The sequence below is a fragment of the Triplophysa dalaica genome, chromosome 25 (genome assembly GCF_015846415.1).
Source record: "Triplophysa dalaica isolate WHDGS20190420 chromosome 25, ASM1584641v1, whole genome shotgun sequence".
NCBI lineage: Eukaryota > Metazoa > Chordata > Actinopteri > Cypriniformes > Nemacheilidae > Triplophysa > Triplophysa dalaica.
The window spans coordinates 12,466,165-12,483,560 of record NC_079566.1 but is presented as its reverse complement, the minus strand read 5'-3'; the positions used below and the strand labels follow the sequence as shown (position 1 = coordinate 12,483,560).

The following is a 17,396-nucleotide window of genomic DNA, read 5'->3' as shown; positions in this document are numbered from 1 at the left end:
TAAGTCTATTTAGAGGATCCGGCAGAGATTATTTCACCAGAGCACAGAACGACATTAGAGAGGTTCGGTACATATTGCTAATACACAGTAGTAGAACAATATTTTTTATTCTGCTGTTTGACGGGAGAAAAGGTAGTCATGCGGTGCGTAGCCCTTTTGATCCTTGGAGTTCATCTAGCATATGCTGGTAAGAAAATGATTTCAGTTAAGGATTTCTGCTATGATAAATTGTTTTATTTACAGAAACAAACTTTAATGAAGAGCTTGCAGCGTGTCAAGTTTTCGTTATGCAGTATTGAAACGTTATGAAAGGTCAATAATAAGTGATTTATTTTAGAGGCATATATATTTTTTAATGTGACGTTTTAGGGCCTTTTATGTCTTTTTAAAGGGATAAAGCGTTTAATTAAATGGGAAAGCGTTGTGTAGAGATGAGGGAGCGGGATCAGGAAAGGACTTGAATCCAACTTGTACTTCCCTACTGGAGCTATATGTCAAATATGACTACACATAACCTAATGTATTTATTATAGACGTATGATAGGCTATCATTTTATTCTGACATTTTTTATTTTACTCAAAAAAGTAGTTCAGTTGAAGGTTTGGGCCCAAATTAATAAATTAACGTTACACGTATACTTTTTAACAGGATAATCAGCATGTAATAAGTTACATAATTTATTCAGTCAATATATAGTTGTGACTTTGATATTGGTTTGAGTTCTGTAGGCCTATATCTAGTGAATAATTGTGTGCTCTTTCAGATGCAGTTTCATTTCTAAACTGAGTGAGCTTTATCTGCCCAGTTACCGATGAAAGGCTTAAATGCTACATGATGGAGTTGTAGTAGGCCTAATATTACTGTTATTAAATTAATTTAATATAGGCTAAATAATTTTCTGTGTTTTAAAAGTTTAATAAATTTAGAAAAAGACAAAAAAAAGTATTTTGTTTGAAGCTTGGGCTATTTGCTGCAATCTTTATGGCCACAAGATGGCAATACAAGGTAACAAATGTAACCTTGTATTTTCAACTAAAAAACAAACAGTTGTTAATAATATATTGCGAATTTATAATTTACCATTCTACAACCAACATTTGTAACATCAAATATATTTGAAATATACATTATCTTATCTTAATACAGATCTTAAAGTGACATGTATTTCATAAAATATTAGTGAAAAAAGGCTGATTATTTGTTTATAAGTTTTGTATATTAGGTTTAACTTTTTTTATTATCAGACTTTTATCAATCTATCAGGCTTTTCAAGACCTTATTTTATTATGATCTATATTTTTTATTATTGTATTATTTGTAATGCGCTTAATAAATGAATATATTAATATCATATTAGTCTCTGTGTAACACTGTGAAAAGTCTGATTTTAAACTAGTTGAAAGTGATGATGTTTACTTTGAGTTCTATAAAAGTTCAGTTTAAGTTCAAATTCAGTCCCTATTTGTATTCTGTTCGCAGCAAGACACTCCCTGCAATACTTCTACACTGGTGTGTCTGGAGACATTAACTTCCCAGAGTTCACTTCAGTTGGTCTGGTTGACAGTGGGCAGTTTTATTACTTTGATAGCAACCAAATGAAAGCTGTACCAAAAACAGAGTGGATCAGAGAGAATGAAGGAGCAGATTACTGGAACAGAGAGACTGAGAACATGATTAACGCACATCAGGTTTTCAAGAACAACATCCAGGTTGCAAAAGAACGATTCAACCAGTCATCAGGTAAGTTGCTATTAAATGTACCTACACATATATGTGTAACACAGTTATAGATACTGATTACCACATTATCACTGTTTGTAATATAAATAATACGTTTTATTCCAGACCCATAGAGGGTAAATGCAGGTACCTGGCATTATTTTATCTGCCACAATGATTTTCCATTCATCTTCAAAACTAACAACCAACATTTTAATGTACTTAATGCTTAAAAATGCTGAAATATAAGAAAGAGATTTTAAAGAAGACATCTAAAATGAATTTTAGATACAACTAGAGTGTTACTGTTGGAGGATCTGCAGTGTATTTAGTAAACATACTACAGAGATATGAGAGGAAAACACCATGAAGACATTTAAACAAAAGCATCTTGAACTAATAGTGAAGGACACAGGTCACCTGTGAAGAGATGTGAGTACTGCAGTAAATAAAGTCATCTCTTACTTTAGTGTGAATCAGCATTCCTGAAGCTGTATTTTAAACCCCATTTTTAAATAGAGGTCTTTAGAATACTAGTCAAAACACTATTGCAGTAGTCAAGCCTACATATAACAAATGCGTAAATAAATTACACATCTTATTTTTATTGTTATACCGCTTAGATGTTTGTCTATAAGTTGATGTGGTAGAGAGTGAACAGTTATATGCTTGTTAACACGTCATTAAAACTGCGATCAGAATCATATTTATTATTTAAGTAAGTCAGGTTAATTCTCACATAAGAATAATGAAGCAGATGAGGTGCGAGCGGAGTAAAGTTGTGAAGCCCGAGATGCAGCGATTTATGATTGGAATCGTAGAAGAAAAGTGTAGAATACAAATGTTAACAAACAGCATAAACCAAACATAGACTCTTCAAACCCGAGACTGTTTTCAAAGTGTGTGTCCTGCTTTTAAAGATGAAATCCTGTGATCCTCACTGTTATCAGCCCAAAACGCTCAGAATGAAACCGCATTCATCATCCTTCACTCTGTTACACAACACAGAATTAAGAAACACACTAATGAAGTAACACACAGACAGATAGGGACATTTCTAACAGAGCTGTTAAAACACAAATGTACGACTGCAATGGGTTATTTTATTTAACATCATTTCACCAGACAACATGTAACCCAACCCATCTCGAGTGTTTGCTGCTAAACAGGCTCATTTTTATTCATCCTTTGTATAAGGAAAGATTCAGAAAGGTACGCCTCTTAGAAAACGTACAAATAAAGATCATTTCAGATTTATAATTACTATGTGGAGCATTGGGATCACTATACAAGAGCTTAATGGACTTATTTATGTTTAAACCTCCAATTCTATAAAATGGACATTTTCCACTTCTCTTGCCGTAGCTCAAAAATAGACCGTGTGCATTCCGACACTCATTACGCTAGCACGGGTCACATATGATATCGCAGATCCCCTAGCTGTGGATCGCCGATCCTTTTTTGAGAACCTCTGAATTAAAGTATTTACACAAGTATTTTTGAGTCTTCATGAACACAGCAGTGATGTGAACTGTCCACACAGACATGAGAGTAGTAGAGAGAATGAGATGTTTTATGCTCAGAGCAGATGACATTAACCCTGAGGTCATAGAGGATTACACAACAGTTCTCTGAAGCTTCAACTGTGTCCCTTAAACATTTAATCAGTCAATCATTCAGTCTGAAAGCACTTGTGCTGTTAAGTTTTAGATAACATCGCTACACATAAACCTGAGAACATGTGAAGCTCAAACCACCAGATTCAACTTCATAAGACGGAGGAAAGTTAAGCCTGCGATCTGAAAGCTTTGAGGGGTACAGGGTTTAGGACTAGTCTTAAACAAAAATAAATGCTAGAGTCGAATAAACTGAAAACAGCCGCACTGACACGTTTTAAAATACATCCGTGTCATTGTTTTGTATCGAAATGCACACAAGTAGTGTTTTCTGTAAGGTGCGTTTGTAAAAACGACTGAAATGTCCCTACATAAACAGCATTATAAGACAACATAGATATATTTCCGACGTGAAGGCTGTTCTCAAATGTAGATAGCAGAATTATTCTGCCTTCTAAGTGCGTTCGGTCGGCCAAAGGTTGAGGCAGCATCACGTGTGTCCTAAACAGAGAAGTGTCACGTGTGTCCCGTACAGAAAAGAGTCATGTATGTCCTATACAGAGAAGTATCACAACAAATGATTTTAGCCGAGTTTTCACAGGAAGGGTCACTGCATTTAGATTTCAGAATGAGCAGATGTGTGATATATATTCAGGTGTCATGTCTGATATGTGTTCACTACTGTTATGACGATAAATATAACCCTCACACTTTAATATCAGCGTACAATTCCCAACTTCAAATATATAAACATTTACATGCGTAGTGTGAGGGATTTGTGGCGGGACGAACCCGAGCGCAGACAGCGGAGTAAAAAAAGCATTTTTTATTAACAAAGGTCCAAAGCAAACAGATCTGGAAACAAAACCCGCAAGGGGTTTAAACAGGAAAATAACAATGACGAGAACAAAACGTTAAACTTTACAAGACTTGTCTTAAACAGACTTCAGCAGGATTGATAGAGAACACAGCCAACACTGTAGATGTCAAACATCACACAACAAACCAGCAAAGACATCACACATGAACAGTAAATAGAGGAGAAAGAAGATGTTATGACAAAGGGCAGGAGGGACATGAAACAATAATTGGGTTATTATTTTAACTTAAGGCACAAAAACGATGCTTAGAACGGGACTGCCAGAATCCAAACCTCAAAACACACACCATAGTGCTGTCACGATCTAGTCCAAACCATCTATAAAAACAACAACCAGGAAGACAGGACTGTGACAGCTGAGGACGTAAGAGTAGGAAGACTTCACATATAAAAGCTGTAACTAGATACTGTATACTCAATAAAATCTAACAACTTTCTATTAATTCAATCAAACGTTTGGCATGCCAGTATGGCAACGTGGTCATTTCAATATTTTCTCACGCGCAATACAGTTCTTTATTATAAATCAGCGTGTTGTTTTATCTATGTTTAACCAACGACAGAGCACAAAGCGGTTCACACGGATGACATGCTTCAACTGAACCGTTTATCTGACTCCATCAAAGAGTGACGCTGTAGGATTGACCTGAGATGTTCAAATAACATTAACGTGAACATTAATAAAATCCTGTTTAGTTTATCAGGGTGAGAAACATAACAGGTTTACAGTTATGATACGCAAGGGTCTCACGTATAGTTTTGATTGCTGTGATTATTAAGAGACACTAAAATTACATCACTTTAACCTCCAATATTGTCCGCGTTAAAAAGAAAGATTCCCAAAACCGTTAAACCGGTCGAATGTGATTCATCATCAGGACATGTTAACAACAAAACAAGAGTAGGATAGAATAAACGCACCTATAAAGTGACTACGCACCTCCAGAATGATGGAGCTACACCTGTGTGCAGGAGAGATGAGTTAAGCATCTCCTCCATCAACTGTGACCTTTGCCCTCTTATACCCACGATCAAAGCAATGTTATACAAACACCAAACAATAGATGGAAACAGAGAGGCACATCAGAAACGTCATTACTGAGGGGGCTGTCGAGACCTAACACGATACAATTATGTGTTAAAACATGTGTATGTGTTTGATTGACAGTTCGTGTTTAAGACCCGCCCTGAAGTAGCTCGTCGTTTAGTTTGTTGAAGTTTAGCCTATCGCTCGTTATATAAGACGTAGATTGCGTGCGTGTTACACGTAGGTCGTCTTTATATTTGTGTTTACGTGCATTCGTCCTTTTATTCCTTGTTGAGTTTAGTGACAGAAGTTAGGTTTAATATATTCGTCTTGTCTGACTTTAGTAACGTAAGGTCGTAAGTTCAGTTTAGTGATGAATGGGTCACATGTAGCTCACTTAAGAATGTTGTTTTGAGTCCGCTGTTATATTTTGTCGTGTTATATAAATGAGTTGAAATGTTAATTGTATCCCAACAACATTTGTCGTCAGTGTTTGTAGGAAAGTTTTGGTATCTGAGTATGTACAGAGATGGTCCGTTAGAAACGACGCGCTATTTAACATTTACGCGATTTGAATATTATTCATATACAGGGCGTATTTCACGTCAACTACACGTCATTATGTCATCGTCGTTAGTTAGATACATCACATGTGACTTTATGTGTGCTGATAGAGCGCGTGCGGATAAATATGCGTATTATCATTTAAACGCCGAAGCATTTGTGTGTGTTTCACCAGCGCCCCCTGGAGATCACAAAGCGAAACGACCCGCCCGGTTAAACCTTAACACTCACTGGTCGCTCTGTTTGTTGTTGTGTGCGACCAGAGAGGACGTCACAATAAACATCACACAGCTCGTCATTAATGACTAAAGGCAGACTCGACACTATTTAGTCGAGTTTTAGATACAACCAGCGTGTTTTTGTTGGATGATCGGAGTGATCTGGAGTGTATTTAGTGAACATACTGCTGAAGTATGAGAGGAAAACACCATGAAGACATTTAAACAAGAGCATCTTGAACTCATAGTGAAGGACACATGTCACCAGTGAAGAGATGTGAGAACTGGAGTAAATAAAGTCATCTCTTACTTTAGTGTGAATCAGCATTCCTGAAGCTGCCTTATGAACGCATTACATTTTTAAATAGAGATCTTTAGTATACTAGTCAAAACACTATTGCAGTAGTCAAGCCTACATATAAATAAGTTACACAGTTTATTCTTTGTAGAGAGATTTATGTGGTAGAGAGCAAACAGTAACATGCTTGCATTCATCATCATTCACTCTGTTACACAACACGGAATCGAGAAACACACTAATGAAGTCACACACAGACAGACACGGACATTTCTAACAGTGCTGTAGAAACACAAACGTGTGTCTGCAATGGATTACTTTCATTCACACACTGTTTCCAGACCATTCATCTATGGATAGTCTGAAGAGAGAAACACACACTCACACAAACACTGCACACCTCACACTCATTACTCACACACTGAGTGTGCAGACAACATCATCACAGAGACTAGAGAGGAAACACCTGAACAGTCACATTAATATACTGTCACTTAAACGTTGTGTTTGCCCATTAACATTACACAGTTTGAGTTCTAATGAACACTGCTGTGATGTGAGCCATCGACACAGAGATGAGAGGACTAGAGAGAATGAAGAGATGTATTATATGTTTGTTTAACACTACAAAAGTGAGACACAACAGACTACTGGGGAATAAAATACAGCAGAAGAGCTGGTATAGAGTCAAGTGAGCACACAAACAGCATTTCCAACGTGAAAGCTGTTTTCGAAAGGTAGATTTCAGAATTAGGCTGCTTTTGACACATTTTATGGCAGCATCACGTGTGTCCTGGACATAGAAGCATCACGTGTCCCGTACAGAGAAGGATTATATGTTTGTGCAGACAGTAAGGACATTTCAACAAACAGATGTGCTATCTATTTGTTGTCTTTGTATTAGTTTACGATTAATCTTGATTTATTCAAATGCCAAACTCACAACTCAACTAAAAAAGAATGATACTGTAGATTCAACAGCACAGGAAACACTGTCAAAGTGTTTCATACAGCGTTTAAGACGCATCAGAGGATAAACAAACACGTTTGTTAGAATCTGAAAGAATCTGTACTTCTGTACTTCTCTTTCACAGTTAGATGGTCGGTAAAAGTTAATGTGAGTCTTTTAAATTCATGTAACTGCATAAAACTTAATTTACAGCCAATGAGCAGCTTAGTTTCTATCACACTAAAGTTTTTCTGTGTTAGTTTAGTGAGTTGATACACAAACACCTGAGCAAGAATTAATTTAGGGTGTGTGTCTCAATCAACTCCCTAGTTCAGTAGTAATGGTACTGATCAGGGAGTCGGCCATTGATAGGAGTGTCTCATTCCCCAAATCAATGTTTGGTCCCTAAAAATTCCCACAATACAATGCAAAAACCTTTGAGCATCGATGCTCTCTGTCTTCTTGCTGGAAATCACATGACTTTTTGAAGACATTAACCGAAATAACACAAGCCAACTGAATAAACTTCATGAAACGGGATTTAACTTTTGAAAAGACAAATATTTATTTTAGCTTAAATATAAACATACAATTCTAGACAGGTATGGAGCACAATCTACTTAACATTTAAATGTAATATTCTGCCAAATTTGTGTACAGTTATGTAACAGAATAATTAAAGTTTTCTCATATGTTCTTCAAACAGTATTTTAAAAAAAAGACAGAGAGATGTGGATTTTGACTGTTGTGGAGAAATATCAGCTTTTAAGTATCACAATGTGCTCAAGCAGTCACGTCACAGGAAAATAAGTCTTCAGTGTGTAGTGAACCAGTGCCTGACCCGTGTACACGATATACTGGTTCACGACCTTGGGAGCTAGGAAGCTGATTGAGACACACTCTTATATTTGCTGCACAAAAGTTATGCCACGGGACCCAATTTTTGCAGTTCTCCTAAATACAGAATGTAAACCCAAAGAATCTACCCTCTGTGTAGTTTATGGTCAGAGTGCAAAAGGTCACACATTGTCACAGATTTAAATAGGGCTTAGTGTAGACAACCACAACACCCCCCCCCCACACACAGATGGTTCGCTGTCATGAGATTTGCTGGAACACTGTCTAATCATCAACGTAAACAGTCTAACAAAAACATGTTGACTCTTACTCTCATCTTTTAATGAAAAACCTTCAATTTATACGAATAATACAGATGTAAAGTATATAAATAATAATATTAATCTATTTGGTCCTGTGTATGTCTGAATGTCTCTTAGTATTAGTCAGTCATTTAGGTGATGATAATTACCTATTATTACCTATTAGCAGATGCTTGTGTGTCTTATAAAGGTTTGAATGTGTTGTATAAAGTCTAATAGAGGACAGGAAGAATGGTGTTTAAAATTGTTTATGATGTTGTTTCCTCTTCTCAGGTGTTCACACCTTTCAATTCATGTATGGCTGTGAGCTGGAGGATGATGGTACCACTCGAGGAGACTTGCAGTACAGTTATGATGGAGATGACTTCATCAGCTTCAAAAAGGACACACTCGACTGGACCGCTGCTAATCCTCAAGCTGTCATCACAAAGAAGAAATGGGATGCTGATAGAGCTGATTCAGAATACCAGAAAACATATCTGGAGAAGGAATGCATTGAGTGGCTGAAGAAGTATGTGAGCTACGGCAAGAACACTCTGGAGAGAAAAGGTAGAAGTTGGTTTTACAGTATGTTATATAAAATAAATACTTATCATATTTACTTGTCGTTTAAACCCTATTCAGACGTATAGTTTTTCAAATGCTCACAGAGTCTCTGGGCTGTTGGGTTCTTGCAGACATTTCTATTAGTTCTAAATGTTTACTTCAATGATGAAGTATAGTTCATCTTCTTTAAATGTGATATATTATTAAATGACAAGTTCTGAAAGGAATACTTTCTCTATCTTTATAAGATAAAATCTCTTGTTATATACTCTACCTACCTATTTCTAGATCTACGTGTTTAATCTCTATCAACATTTTCTGTCCCATTCTTACTGTTGACTGATCCCTGCCCTATCTCTAGTTGAACCTGAGGTGTCTCTGCTGCAGAAGGACAAGTCTCCGGTTATCTGTCATGCTACTGGGTTTTACCCCAGCAACATCATGATGACCTGGAAGAAAAACAATCAGGATCATAATGAGGATGTGGATGTCAGTTCAACTTTGCCAAATGCAGATGGAACATTTCAGAAGAGCATCAGTCTCTCAGTGAAGTCTGAGGAGTGGAAGAAGAATCCAGATGTCTACAGATGTGTCATTCAACACGTTGCAGCAGAGAAAGAGATTGTTGTCCCTCTCAATGAAAACAACATCAGGTCTAACACAGGTATGTGTATAAAATAAATGAAAAACCAAAATGTAATACATTCTGCCACTGATCTCAATAACAAAATGAATTAATCCTCTGGAAAATAATATGTCATAGTGCATTCTGTTATCTGTTTTTGCTTTAGCGGTGGGCTTCTCCTCAGTTTTGTTTTAACACCAAAGTTAATTTAATTAGACGGTTTGCTCTGTACTTTACAGTATGTAATGTTCAGTGTAAATTTGTTTTCATGGCAGGAGCTGTCAACATCATTGCTATTGTTGTGGGATGTGTGGTGATGTTGGCTGTTCTTGCTGCCATAATTGGACTGGTTGTGTGGAAAAAGTCCAAGGGTAAGTACAAAAGCTGCACATTAAGAGAAATGACTATCATCTGACAGCAAGGCTTCACATGTTCTATATATCAGTATAATACTGATTTTATATTATTTTAATCTGCAGGCTATAAGAGGACCGGTAGTAAGTATAATTTTTCTTCTGATAAATCATTGGTGTAATTACATATACTTCATTCTCATTAGAAATTATGTTTGTTCAAATGAATTAATTTTTTTTGTTAAAACACTCTTTTTTTTTTTAGCCCAAGACAGTGATTCTGAAAACTCTGATCAACCTCTTCCAAAAGCATAACATGACACCTGCACATTAATGCCTTTCCTAGTAAGTTTATTTTACTCTGTTTATTCAAAATTGTAGATCAGTATATCATTGTCTATTACTTATCTGTATAATGTAATTTTTGTAGGTCTGTCTTATCACTGTACTGCAAACAGAGAATAATTTGAAGTATGGATGTTATGGCACAAAGGACTTGTAGAGAGGAGATGGATACATCTAGAAAAAAGTCTTCACAAAAATTTGTCTTTCATAAATTTGTTAAAGCAGCTCTAGTTTGGGTTTATTTATTCTAGGGTTTATTCTCTTGTTGTGTTGTTATTTTTTCCCACAACAAAAATCTGATGCTAATTTTAAAGTAAATGTGGTAGTGATATTGTTTGAGCATAATAAATTAATTTAATGAAATTTCTTCAATCTTAATTAAATGCAAATGTAATTTGCCAAAAAGATACATATTATTCACAGATGTTTTCCTTTACTTTTATAAATGTGATAAGTTTTTCATTTTCCTCATTGCATATACATCTCCTATGTTAAGTTTGTTGTTAGAGTTGTTGATGGGATGTTTACAGTTTCATTAACGTTGATCTGTCTAATTTTAAACTTTTTATCTAGTTTTAGGTAAATTTGATGTATCCCTTAATTTTCTTGTTCTTTTATCAAACAGTGACTATTTTTGTTTTAATGATAAGATTTTCAAATTGTAAAAGTATAGATCTTCTCAAGGGAACGTTTATGTTAAATTTAAAAAGAGTTTTGCGGAAAAACAGTTAAATCTAAATAAAATAATAATATAAATTCTCCTCTATTTGTCATTATTTTACTGAGGTTATAGACCACTTGGGACAAAAAAATGCTGGTCTAACACTGGTCCAGAAGAACTAACTGTTTCAGTTTTTTAACACTGCCCATATGTTTTAACAGAATACAACCAACAGAACATTTATCAAAATGATAAACGAATATCTTTAATATTTAATTATATGTGTAATATATAAAAAATAAACCACAAGTGCTGGTGGACCAGTTTTTACATCTTGCGAAGTGGTCTATCATTATCTTGTTGGTCCATTTGCAATGCTAGAAGACCTTAAAATATATTTTATGATATTAAAATAATAAAATTGCAAAATATCAAGATCTGTCAGTATTTCTGCATTACGGTGAGAGAACGTAAAAGCAGAACTTTAACAACTTTTTTATCCATTTACTCTTATGCGCCACCTTAACAGGCTACAGGAGTCACAGGCTACACGATGCAGATTTACATTGTAAATGTTAAGGGTGTTTATTAAGTTGGGTTGCAAGTATGTTTTGTCTCTTCATTCATTTCCAAAAATGTTTTCTGGCAATGTTATAGGAAATTATCATACAATGGGAGTTTAGTGTCACTCTCAGGCCTACATATATGTAAATACAGTATTCAGCAATGGTTTACAAGTTTTTTTCCTCTTCCATTTGTCTCAAATGATTTGACATATTAGCCTATTCAAAACCATTATACATGAATGGTTCAGAATTAGAATACATAGATAGCAGACAAGCATACTATATTTATTCATTAGTTCTTTCTTAAGCCATTTCTCAAGCCATGTATGATTTTTAGAGGTTTTAAAAATTATTTGTTGTGTAGACAACAGGAAAAGTGTTTATTAAATTTCTATTAAGGAGAATTGCAACAACTGATATAGTACAAATAAATGTATACACCTCTCTATCACTCAAACCTTCATGCTTACACTAGGAGTGGAACATTCTTCATCACATTTTAGTTGTTTGTTCAGAGCCTGGTTGCTAACTTGCACTGAAGTGAGTTCAAGCGGAACATGCTTCACTACACTCTACCCAGCAACATGTGACCCAAAATAATATCATTGGCTATCAAGTGTCTTGGATGACTCATCCTTTATACGTTTTTAAGTGTTTACAATTAAGGCTTTAGTTGCAGTAAATTGTAACATAAATGTTGTTTATGAACTAATATATAGTATGCACGCTATTGTCTTTGCATGTATTGTTTTTAAAATTGTCAGTTAAGTTGTTACAATGTTGTATGCCAAAATAAAAACAGCTAGATTAAAAATTTGATTCATCTGATAGAGTTTGGTTTTATAGTAATTTTCACACATTTCTCAATACTCAGATACAGTCTTTTTTCACACAAGCATCTTGGGGTTCGGGTTACACAGAACCATAAAGATTTATATGAGGTCAACTTTCCACCTCTTTTATTTGAAACAGGATTTTGAGTGTTGGGACCTCCTACCTCTCTCATTAGGTGGAAAAATTAATATGATAAAGATAAGTGTGCTAGCAAAGTATTTGTACATTTCTCAATACTGTCGATTTTTTCTGACAAAATCTTGCTTCTCCAAAATAATCAGATAACCACCTTAAGTTTTTAGGACAAAAAAACACCAAGGATTTAAAGAAGCAGTCTGTAAGGACCTCGTAATGAAGGAGGGATGGCATTCCCAAATTTCATGTCTTATTACTGGGCAGACAACATACGAACATTGCTGTTCTGGATAAAAAATTACAATCACTGCCCATGCATTGACAATTCTGTAGAAGGCTTCGGTGGGGTCCACCTCTCAAGCAGCTTTATTGACCTCTAAAATACCATTCACACAGCCAACCTCTAACTTGACTTCCAATCCGGTTGTTATAGATTCAGTTAAAATCTGGACTCAGATTAGACGGTCATTTTTCCTTTAAGATTTATCACAGTCTGCACCAATTGCTTAACATTTAAGGTTTGTCCCATCAATGATGGAAGATTCTTTTGAAATGTGGTCTAGAAAGGGTGTGGTTTTCCTTCGAACAGTTGGTACAGAAATACGATATTCCCAAATCCCATTTTTACAGATACTTGCAACTTCAGAACTTTGTAGCATGAATTCTAACTCCTTTCCATCACGCCCTCCTGCTTCTTTATTAGACTCCAATCCAAAAACAGGCTGTCTGCAGGATCCAAAAGTTATCAAAAGTAATTGGGAGACAGATTTAGATGAATTAATCTCGTAGGAAATTTGGCATAAAATAATAAAAGGAATTTTCTCTTCATCCACTTCCCTTAAACATAATGAAAAACAATTTAAAATTGTACACCGTTTGCACTGGTCTAAGGTCCGACTTTCTAAGATTCAAGCTGACATAGATCCCACATGTGATAGATGTAGGCAGGCTCCCGCCACTCTGCTACATATGTTCTGGACATGTACAAGACTTCACATATTCGGTATTCATTTTTTATTTTTTTAACAAAAAAAGTGGACTTTTGTTTCCTTCTGGCTAGGAGAATGATTCTGATTAAATGTAAAGACCCTAAACCACCGCAACATGGCCACTGGATAAGAGAAGTCATGTATCATCTTATATTTGAGAAAATAAGATATACAGTCAGAGGATCTGCTTGGGCGTTATATGATATCTGGCAACCTTTCTTAACTTTTGTTGAGGAAATGAAAGCAGACAATATGAAAATGTAAATGAAAAGGAAAGGCGAATGATATTTATGTTTACTTTACTTTTTGCTGCTTACAGAAATCTGATTATATATAATGTCATAATCCTTATGACCGGTGTTTGGAGGATGCAGAGACTATTTTGTTTTTTTCTTCTCCTTTATGTATACTGTGAAAACCAATAAAAGAAAAACTTGATCAGAAAAAATAATGTCAGTGTACATTATGCTTAATGCAGTAATAATGTACTCTGTGTTTTGTGTTTTGCATAATATGAATGTTAAAATGGCAAATTATTTGCGTTTAACTGAAGAGAGTACATCCTATAAATCTGGGATGAGGATGAGTTAACAATAAGAGAATTTTCATTTTAGGACTAACTGTCCCTTTAAGCTCACTCCTTAAAGTTAATTGTAAATTGCTACCAAAATATATTCAAAATAGACCTAAATGACAAATAGTGTTGTTCAAATCTGAATTTGTCTTGCAGAATATACATACATTATGTACACTGTTCTAAAGGAAATAATACATTTTACATTATCAAAAGCTGCCCAGCAGAAAATGCAAACCTAGACAGTTATGCAGAAATATTGGAAGATATACGTTAAGGCAAATGAGCTTTGTCTAGTGAAATGCAGTTCAAATATAAAGCATGCACAAAAAATCAATCAGATTTAAGATTTTTTTATTCTTTAGTGACAACAATTAATCCATCAATTTTCAGAGTTTGAAGAACATTTAAATTGAAGATTTAGAACATTCCTTTCTTATAGCGGTGGATTAACTCGGACACGTCTTCTTTACACACTTTGATCCAGCCGTCTTCCTGCATGTGGTAAACTAAAAGGAGAAATGGTATGAAACAAATGAATAACAGATTGTTTTAATTAACAAAAATATTAACCAATTTCGGAATACACACTGCACAACATTATATATATATTTTTTTGCATCAACATTTTTATTCCAATTACAAAACGGATAAGTAAGGTTTTATTGTAATGCATTGAATGTACTTACGGTTGACCACACCACCAGAATAAGCATCTCTGTGTGTGGCATGAGCAATACCACGTCTGCCCAACTCATACGCCTCCTCCACGGTCATATCCTCACGATATCCACTGTCCACCACACCATACGCATAACTGTTACCACAACCAGTGGAGACGTCCGCCCAGAGAGACGGGTGCCGTTGTCATCCACATAGTACAGACCCGGACCCTAATGTGAGGAAAAAACAGTTTGCAAATTAATTTAAAAGCTAATAGTATGTCGACGATAATTATGGCTGATACAGCCTGATTATGAGAAAAAAGATCTTATAATAATATAATTATATGACTTAGCTGACAGTATTCAGTACACTGTACAGTCAAACCAAAATCTGTTCAGACATCTTCAACATTTCTCACATTATCACAGTTTATTGGGTATAGTTTAGAAAATAATTAATGTTAATAAAACATGACAAGAACTCAGAGTTTAACTGTGTCAGAATGACTTAATCTGATAATGTCCGATAACTTTGATAGACTGTCTCACAAATTGTGGTATTCTTTGTTGTCTTCAGTTGACGTGTTTTTCCCATGCTCAACGCCGGCGTTCAATGCTCAACTTGGGGCAGAATGCTGCGCCTAGAGCGGGCCTTTTCAGCAGAGCACCTGGCGTTTTCACCCACTTTAAAGCGCCTCAGTGGATACAGCCCCTTACTTGTAATACTTGCATCCTGCACCCATTAGTAAAAAATATCCTAAATAAATAGCTGGTGTCTGAATGACTGTAATAGATTAAAAAAACAAATAAACAAACAGATCTTTGAAGTTGAACTAAAGAGGATGCAATTATCATACTAAGATAAAGAATCTATCATGAATCTATCCCCATCACAGACCTGTTGACTTATGGTCGGGAGACATGAGTTTTAGAAAGAACCATTTCTCACATGCGTTTTCAATGTGTTACACTGTACTCTTGGGGACTACAAGTCCGTCCAACCACATCTCACACAACATTCGAAAAACTACTTAAAACCCATCTCTTCTGTGAATACTTGACATGCAAATGAGAAGAAAAAAAACTAACCCTGTCTCTTTATCTCAACCGGTATTGTTCTGGCTTTTGTTGAAACAAGTAGCTTGGTATTAGCACTTATTGTATTATTGCTCCTGTATGACATACATGCTCTCTGAACTCTCTGTAAGTCGCTTATTTGGATAAAGCGTCTGCTAAATGACTAAATGTAAATATAAATGTACAATTTTGGCCCTCATACTTATAGCTAAGAACACAGTTCACCTGTTTGTCCCAGCCACAGATCATACTGCCTATGGAGAGGCCCATCCCTCTGTATCCCAACATCATGTTGCACAGGAGTTTAGATGCTGCGGACACCAAGATCCTCTCCTTGTTGCGTAGTTTATAAAGTCTGTTTGTAAAAGCACAAATACTTGCTGATGAATAAATTAAAGACCGATAATGGTGTTCAAAACAGTAAAGTGGTAAGAAACATTTCTTAAATTTCCAAATAAAATCCCTCAGTAGTTGGAAGGAAATGTTCACAATAGTCATTCACAATAGTCATTAGCAGATTATATATAGTAGATCATTTTGTGTACAAGTATTACTTATGGTAAGATTAAATTTTTTTAAAAGCTTTCTGAAACGTTTCCTGACACAGCTAAAAACATGAGATGGTATCTTCATACTGTAAGCACAAGCACATCCCTATCAAAAGCATGTTGAGACAGACCTGCACTCTTTAGCCAGCAGTCTCTCCCAGTACTGACAGTCTGCAGCGCTGCCTGACATGGTGCCCAACAGGTAAGGGTTGATCTCTATCACTTTATTAGCCTCCTTCAATGCTGCATCACATTAGAGAGAAAAATTAAGATATACCAGGTATACATTTTGACATGGTGTTCTCCCATATAGGCTACATGCTGATAACATCGTTCACAACAGTCAGTTGCACTGATACATTACTTACCTATGTATTTGCCAGCTGATGCTCTGGAGTCAACAGCCACAATAACTCCATGTCGGAACTTGAATGCCAGGGTTGTGGTGCCATGATTCAGATCTATACAAACACCATCCTCACTGCTGCAGGACTTCAGAAACTTAGAGGGCTGATGGGCAGTACTTGAATTTAGGTATTTGTTCAATAAGGCCATAGGTGGTAAGGCAATAAGGCTGTAAGGACACATGGTTGTGTGCAATATGTTACAGAGTACTTTGTTTACAGATGCTATTTGTTCATTATTATTATTATTTCATCTTGCTTGTATGCTGCACAATTTACATTACAGCAGAGGTGTACAACTGAATGTTTACTCAGAGTTCGATGTTTTTACACTAGTTCAATTAGTATTTTGTATGTATTTTAATTGTTTTTACTTGAATACTTACATGTTAAAGAAAATAAATAAGCACTGTTTTCATTCAGCATTGTGGCCATTATTATCATCAGTGATTAAGTAACTCAGACTTTAAAATCACATTTTTAATGGATATCGTCTAATTATCGTTATCGTTAAAATCGGCAAAATGATCTAGATATTATTTTTTGTCCATATCGCCCACCTCTACTTGGAACACTTTTAAAGAAAAAAAATATTTTTAAACAACTAATTACTTTAAACAAAGTATATTTATTATTTATTCT

The 17,396-nt window shown here is 35.4% G+C and overlaps 2 protein-coding genes across 2 annotated transcripts; one reads left to right on the top strand and one right to left on the bottom strand.

Moving 5' to 3' along the window:
• The first annotated feature begins 27 nt into the window (after positions 1-27).
• On the top strand, positions 28-11,057 carry LOC130415752 (major histocompatibility complex class I-related gene protein). Its single transcript, XM_056741672.1, has 8 exons — positions 28-187; positions 1,481-1,741; positions 8,706-8,981; positions 9,340-9,642; positions 9,879-9,974; positions 10,083-10,100; positions 10,222-10,301; positions 10,387-11,057. Exons 1-7 carry the CDS (start codon positions 139-141, stop codon positions 10,269-10,271), a joined length of 1,053 nt encoding a protein of 350 aa, XP_056597650.1. The 5' UTR covers positions 28-138; the 3' UTR covers positions 10,272-10,301; positions 10,387-11,057.
• Positions 11,058-14,480: 3,423 nt separating this feature from the next.
• LOC130415195 (proteasome subunit beta type-8-like) lies at positions 14,481-16,938 on the bottom strand. The gene is given in 6 exon segments (XM_056740739.1): positions 14,481-14,569; positions 14,750-14,902; positions 14,905-14,953; positions 16,028-16,157; positions 16,482-16,593; positions 16,719-16,938. Coding segments are annotated over 6 exon segments (753 nt in total).
• Positions 16,939-17,396: the final 458 nt, after the last annotated feature.

What these genes read in the sequence shown, in the direction of transcription:
- LOC130415752 (XM_056741672.1), top strand. Translation starts at nt 139, where the DNA reads ATGCGGTGCGTAGCCCTTTTGATCCTTGGAGTTCATCTAGCATATGCT. An exon ending in ACGATTCAACCAGTCATCAG is followed by an intron (nt 1,742 to 8,705) that starts GTAAGTTGCTAT and finishes TCCTCTTCTCAG; the next exon opens with GTGTTCACACCTTTCAATTC. An exon ending in CAACATCAGGTCTAACACAG is followed by an intron (nt 9,643 to 9,878) that starts GTATGTGTATAA and finishes TTTTCATGGCAG; the next exon opens with GAGCTGTCAACATCATTGCT.